The 7,648-nt window shown below is 35.6% G+C and overlaps 1 protein-coding gene across 1 annotated transcript; it reads left to right on the forward strand.

Annotated features, from left to right (window-relative positions):
* The first annotated feature begins 438 nt into the window (after nt 1-438).
* On the forward strand, nt 439-1,992 carry LOC127121381 (cytochrome P450 89A2-like). Its single transcript, XM_051051881.1, has one exon. It carries the CDS (start codon nt 439-441, stop codon nt 1,990-1,992), a length of 1,554 nt encoding a protein of 517 aa, XP_050907838.1.
* Nucleotides 1,993-7,648: the final 5,656 nt, after the last annotated feature.

Below are 7,648 nucleotides of genomic sequence, written 5' to 3' on the forward strand. Positions count from 1 at the left end.
TCTTTTAAATAATACTGGTCAATTTTATTGTTCATGAATTGTTTATCATACATATTTTTAGTATATTTTCATTTTTTTAAAATTTAAACCTATTTTAAATCTCAATTAGATTTCAATTTTTTTACTAAATTACCTATTACATTTTCTTTGCAGTTATTCATGTAAAACATCATTACACTTTATTGTTTTCTTAATGACATTTACAAATTGTAACATAACAGAATAATAAGAGAAAAATAACGAGGACAAAGTATTGATCTATCAAAATCTTATATAAATTTCATTAAAACAGGATCCCAAAACATAAACAGTTTCTCCCACATATTTTCATTTATCCTATCATTTTTATTAGTCATGCTGTGTTGTTACCAATGTAAAACTGAACATATATTACAAAAATTACAATAACAAAAAATAGTTTTCATGCAGAATAGTTACATGGAAACTTGGTTAGTAATAACAATTTCGTGTCTTATTCTTTCATTAATTCTCAAATTCATAAGAAATTTTATCTCCCCTAAATCTCCCCTACCTCCAGGACCTCCAAGAGCACCTTTCATAGGAACCTTCACATTGCTACAACAATATTTTAAAGATCCAAAAACCCTTCTTCAAAATCTTCATGCCAAATATGGTCCAATTTTCACTCTTCAAATGGGTTCTCACACAGACATTTTCATTGCAAATAGGTTTCTTGCACATCAAGCTTTAATCCAAAATAGCACCATCTTCGCGGATCGCCCTAAGGCCGAACCAACAAAGAAGATCATTAGCAGCAATCAACATGACATCCTTTTCAGCTTCTACGGTCCCATTTGGCGCCTTTTAAGACGCAACCTCACTTCAAGAATACTTCACCCTTTGCAAATCAAATCGTATGCTCAAGCGCGCAAATGGGTGTTAGACATTCTTCTACAACGTCTCGAATATAATTCGCACGAAACAAACTCCAAATCTGTTTCCGTTGTTGATCATTTTCGATATGGCATGTTCTCGTTATTGGCTCTCATGTGCTTCGGTGACAAACTAGACGAGAATCAAATAAGAGAAATCGAGGAAAGCCAACGTGTCATGCTTCTTAATTTTTCTAGATACAATGCTTTAAATTTTTGGCCCACAATTACAAAAATATTGTTTAGGAACAGATGGAAGGAATTTTTGAAGCTGAGGACTGATCAGGAAGCTGTGCTGATTCCTTATATAAACGCTAGAAGGAAAGTCAAAGAAGATAGATTAAGTAAAAACATAGACAACAATGTCAATGAGTCATGTGATGAAGTTGTTTTGTCATATGTTGATACATTGTTGGATTTGGAGTTGTTGGAGGAAGATAATAAAAATACCAAACTTGATGATGGTAAAATCTGCACATTATGTTCGGAGTTTCTAAACGCCGGAACAGATACAACTTCAACTGCACTAGAATGGATCATGGCGAATTTGGTGAAGTACCAAGATATACAAGAAAAGCTTGTAGAAGAGATTAAAAGTGTGATTGGTGATGAAGAAGGGAAGGAAATTAAAGAAGAAGATTTGCGAAAAATGCCTTATCTTAAAGCTGTGATTTTAGAAGGGTTAAGGCTTCATCCACCACTACACTATGTTGCTCCTCATAGAGTAACAAAAGAAGTTGTTATAGATGGTTATTTGGTGCCGACTTTTGCGTCTGTTAATTTTCTGGTGGCTGAGATCGGGAGAGATCCTTCGGCTTGGGATGATCCGATGAGTTTTAAGCCAGAGAGGTTTATGAATAACGATAGTTTTGATATAATGGGGAGTAAGGAGATAAAGATGATGCCGTTTGGGGCGGGGAGAAGAATGTGTCCTGGATATGGTTTATCATTGTTGCACTTGGAGTATTTTGTTGCGAATTTTGTTTGGAATTTTGAGTGGAAAAATGTGGATGGAGTTGAGGTTGATTTGTCGGAGAAGCTGCAATTTACAATAGTCATGAAGAACCCTTTGAAGGTTCATCTAATACCTAGGGTTTAGTCATTGTTAGTAGCAATTATCTATTTATTTTGAATATCAGTTTCATTTGTTCTTAATGAATTTAAAACCAGCTCTAGCATCCTTTTGAAGGATGGCTCTAGTGACAAGAGGGTTTGGTGTCTTGAACCTAATCTCTTAAAGCAAGTACTGCTCAGGAAAAGAAGTAGGGGAAATCATATGAAATTCAATCATACCACCTTTAAAATGTTTATTATTTTGGAGTGTGATTCAAGAAAAGCTGTCAATTGATGACAAACTCTCCATGAGACGGGTTCACATGACTTCGTGGCAATCTTTGCCACACTAATGTTGAAACCTTAGAGAATTTTTTCTTTCTTTTCCCTTATTCAGAGGAGAATTTGGGATTGGTTATCTAACATTATCAATATAAATCTTACCGTGACTTCAATTGAGGGCTACTAATAGCTCCTTAGACACCTCTGGTCTAAGATGTTTGACTATCTTGATAGCATCTCTCATCAATATTTTGGATTGAATTTGGAGGGTGAGTGATGACTTCTCGACAAGTATATTGATAATATCGCAATAATATAAAAATCGAATTCACAAGGACTTCTATTTAATAAGATAAAATTATGCAATGCGTAGGAAATAGTAAATGGGGGTGGGGGTTTAGGTTCAAATGCGAAAATAAAACAAAGTGTTCAGACAGAATTACGAAAGCGGTTAAGTTGTGCATAGAATTTCTTATTTATCTTTTGTTGATGTTTGATGCATTACATGAATGATATTGACACTACAATCCAACGACGAATTAACAAAACCGCAACCAATCCATTACGATATATCTCACTAATCACTACTCAGAGTTTATATCTCTAGTCCACCAGCGTAAGCAAGATTAGGCAATGCAACATAGTGTTAATTCATCAGCCACTACTTGGGGTCTTGTATCCATATTCAACCAGCGTAAGCACAACAATTTCCGTAGGTCAAACACATAGATTAATGGTCAGTATTCCCTATGTATCCAAAATCAGATTAAAATAGTATCTCACATAAAAACATTACAAACAAGAAGCAATTGAATAGAATTATGAGTCAAAATACTCATGCAATATCAAATCAAACATATGACTCAACAATATTGAAACATGTTCATCAAACACAACTTAACCTAGAGAGATTTAGTTACTCATAATTCAAAATACAATACCAAAAACAATTAAGAAAAATTGCATATGAGATCCCTTGAAGGATCGGCCTCCAATTGTTTCAAATGCTCTCAAACACCCCTTATGGTGTTGTAAAACTCGTATTTGTTGTGCCAAATTTCATAACCCTTGAAAAAGTACAAAAAGTCTTCTTAAAAAGTCTTCAGAATGGACTAGAACGCGGCAAAAAAACCCATAAAAGGGATCATCGCGCGCGATGTAGTTGATACAACCATATAGTGCGCTCGATGTTGGTCTTGATTATTCCAGTAGTTGCACGTTTTTACTCCCTTTTTCACTTGATTTTTACTAAGTCCCTATTTCTTCACACTTACCTATTTTTTCCTTATTCTTTGGTCTTTCTTCTTCATATTTGCTCCTCTTTAACTTGTTTTGATCTTTTTATTCGACTGAATTAATGCACTGACAGAATATCATCACAATCCCAAACTTGAATCGTTGATTGTATTCAAATAACTTATTTGTACTACACATAGGGGTGGCAAAACGGGCTCGGCCCGCTGAGCATGCCCATTTTGCCCGCACTTTTGTGCGGGGCAGGCCAAGGATTTAGGCCCTCACCCTCAAATGTGTCTGCCCCACCCCGTCCCGTTTTTTTCGCGGGCTTTTGCGGGCACGTGTCTTTACATAAATTTTTGTATTTTTAGGCTTAAGAAGTGCAGTGCCCGCGGGCTTTTTCCGCCCCGCCCTCAATTTTTTTGCGGGGCGGGTCTAATTTTTAGGCCCACATCCTCAACTATGACCGTCCCGCCCCGCCCCATTTTTTTGCGGGCTTTTGCGGGGCGGGCCTAAACGGGGCGGGCGTGCCCGTTTGCCACCCCTCTGCACATTCCAAATAGAAAACAAGTCGCACAATAACAATTGAATGTCACCATATTATTTTTTCTTTATCTGACCATCGTTCTAGCTTTCAACTTCCATCCGACAAATTCAAAAAATATCCTCAAACTTTGATGAGTACTCAACCTGTCTCTCATCTCACCTTGACTCGCTCAATGGATAAGATACTATCGCAATCAACATGGAAAATAGTTTATACTTAGCTTGATCATGTTCTGATATAATTCATCAAAGAAGTAAAAACATACACATTTTAGTATTTTTTAGGTTGTATCTTGGCTTATGTTCGGGTAGGATATTTTTGGGAAAGTAGTCTAAACCTTTGGAGTTAGGTGCCTAATTCTCCTTCTATGATCATATCTCTTTGTTCCTTCTTTATGGTACTAGAGATATTTCTATTGTGGTCTTTTATATGCATTATTTTAATTCTTTTTTTTAAGAAGTCTCTTTTTTTCACTTCTTATTTTCTTAAGTTTTGGAAATTTTGACCAATTTGCTCTAGTACACAAACCCCAAACTTAGAACTTTGCTCACTTTCAAGAGCAACTCCACACTTAATATTTTTCATACCACTTAAGAACTACAATTCTACCTAACTCAAAATAGAGGATGAAAGATAAGATCCTTCAATTCATACGACTAAGAATTAAGGCAAAGTCATCGAAAGAATGACTAAGCTCAAAGTGGTTAGCAGAGAATTTACCTATTACTATAGGGTGGCTAAAAAGGCTCAAAGTTATAAACAAACAGCTACCTCGATGTGTGTTAATCAATCATGAAAAATCTAATCATAAATAGATGAAACCTAATAAAACAATAATGCATGGATACACTAAATATGAAAGAATAGTGAACAATGAAATTTATTTGGCACAAACCTTACTAGTTGAGGTATCTGAAGGTTGAGTACAAGTCCTTTGATTCTTTTCTCATCCTTTGTCTTCATGTTGTAAGTTGTTTTCCTGATGATCAAGTTTCTTTTAGTTCATTTGTTAAATGCTAAAGTTGCAAACTTTGTAAATCTGAAAGAAACAACAAATGTGAGCAAATTCTTTACTTTGAATAAGTTTTGAATGATAGCAAATTGTGTGATCATTGTCCAATTGTTGGTTGTGCATTATTTCACATGTTTCAATTGTGTTTTTAGCCTATACTATTGTTTCGTGTCTATACATAAAGATCCACATTGATACAACTCTTCAAAGAACTCATAAAAACTGTTTTGTGTCAGTATGTATCGATACATGTTCATATGCATCGATCCATAAATGTGTTTTAAATCACAAAACATTTTTGCTTCAGTATGTATCGATCCATACGAGTTTCGTATCGATTCATGCTTAGTTAAAATGCTATATGTATCGATACATACGAGCTTTGTATCGATACATGCTTACATTAATTCTCTAAATTGAATCAAAGCCACAGTATGTATCGATGCATAACCTCTTGTATCAATACATAATTCTGTTTTGTCTACTAACAGCTTCTGTCTTTCACATATAAGAAGTATTTTGACAGCAAAGAACAGACACGAATTCACAAGTGAAAAACAGTTGAACACAAATCAAAGGAGTGTGTAGCAGCAATTGTTTGAGCAATTAGAAACCTGAAAGAGACTTCATCTTCTTCATCTTCTCAATCTCTTTTCTTCAAGAACATCAACACATAATCATTCTTGTTCTTTGGATTAAAGGATCAACGAGATAACGTTCAGTGGAACGATCAAGGATCTAGCTGAGATGTTCAGTGGAACGATCGAGGATCTAACTGAGTTGAAGGTTGAAGGGGGTTTCGAGGAAAAACCTCCTTCAAGAACTGGAGTGTTCTTGCGGGTTTGTTAGTCACGTTTGCAGAACAGATTCAGCCGTAGCGTAAGGTTTGGAAATTGGGTAATTTCGCAAACAGGTCGTGGAACCGGTGAATTGTTTGCAATTTCTTGCAGGAAATTCTTGATTGAGCTCAGATCAAGTGGAGGTTTTATACAAGAAGAAGATCTTGGGACTTAGATTTTTGTCTGTGTATTGTAACCTTGTATCAACGAATTCGGCATTATTGATAATTACAGTTCTCAATTTCATTTGAAATTGAGAGGGAGACGTACCCACACGCGAGGATGATAGTGGGGAACTTCCTTACCAAATCTCTGCGTATCGTATTCTTTCCTTATCTCTCTTTACGTTTTCAACAGCTTTGTGATTTCAGTTGGTGTGTTGTGGCAGTACATTTAGTGATACAATAGTGGCAAGAAAACTTCTTTATCTAAACTCCACCATTGTTCATCATTGATCACATACACACCAAATGTTTGACAAAACTGTTTGCTGAGTTTTATTCATTGGAAATAGAATTTAGTGATAAGTGCTTTTAATTTGATTAGATTCTGGTGTTAATAATCTCTATCTTTCTAATTCAAATCCAGCAATAAATTCGCGTGTCCGGTTTTCTAGTAGCGGTTGAGAATAGACGGAAGTCGATTCGGGACTGTAATTTTCCGCTAAGTTTCAATAACTCTGATAAGATTTTTAAATCCGTTTATTTTAAAGAGGTGATCTATTCACCCCCCCCCCCCTCTCTCGATCACTAGCCACACCGTCTAACGACAAATACACACTTGTTCATTAAAGACAATATAGATAGTAATGCAAAGGCATGCTCGAATGGATAATTATTCTTATTGAAAGTCTCGAATAATATAATGTAAATTCTATAAAAGAAAACAAAATTGGTTATAATGAATGGGTTGCCTCTCGTCCAACACATCTTTTTTGTCACCAGCTTGATGGTTCATGCCTAACGCATATCAGGCGCAAGGGATACCCTCACGCCGGTAAAGTCACTTGTTTTCCTTCCTTTGTCAACCTTACTAATTTTTTCTTCCAATTTGTAGCATGTATCTAGATCATCCATATATGGTGTCCATTCATACACATTAAACACCATTTTTCTTTGTTGAATTTTAATGTAAGTTCTTCAGTTTCCACATCTATTAAAGCTTTCCTAGTTGCTAAGAATGGACGTTCGAGAATAACTGGCCCTCTTGAATCTCTTTTCATGTCAATTACCATAAAATTTGCAGGAAAGACTAAACCATTTACGTGCACTAACACATCTTGTATGATACCAAACGGATGAGTAATAGATGAATCAACTAAAGTGAGAGTCATATTACTCGATATGATCTCTCCCAATTTCATTTCCTTAAACTTCTTCAGTGGCATGACACTGATACTAAACCCTAAATCACATAAAACGTGTGGGGTTTTTACTCCACCAATGGTACAAGCGATTGTGAACTTTCCTGGATCCTTCATCTTTGGTGGCAATGCTTGAGGCACTGTCGTCTCATATTTCTTGGTCATGTTCACTTGTTCTTTGACTAACTTCTTTTTTGTAACCTTTAGCAATGCCTACATAAATTTCATAAATTTGGGCATTAGTTCTAAAACCTCATGAAACGAAATACTTACATGAAGTGTAGTCAACACCTCTTTGAACTTTGCAAACAATCCTTCCTCATCTTCCTTTAATGGTTTCTTCTTAATTATAGGATAAGGCGGTTTGATGTAATTAGGTAGTTCTGGATTTGGCTCGTTTAGGATATGTTTCTTGGTCCTTCT

The sequence above is a fragment of the Lathyrus oleraceus genome, chromosome 2, assembly GCF_024323335.1.
Source record: "Lathyrus oleraceus cultivar Zhongwan6 chromosome 2, CAAS_Psat_ZW6_1.0, whole genome shotgun sequence".
Lineage (NCBI taxonomy): Eukaryota > Viridiplantae > Streptophyta > Magnoliopsida > Fabales > Fabaceae > Lathyrus > Lathyrus oleraceus.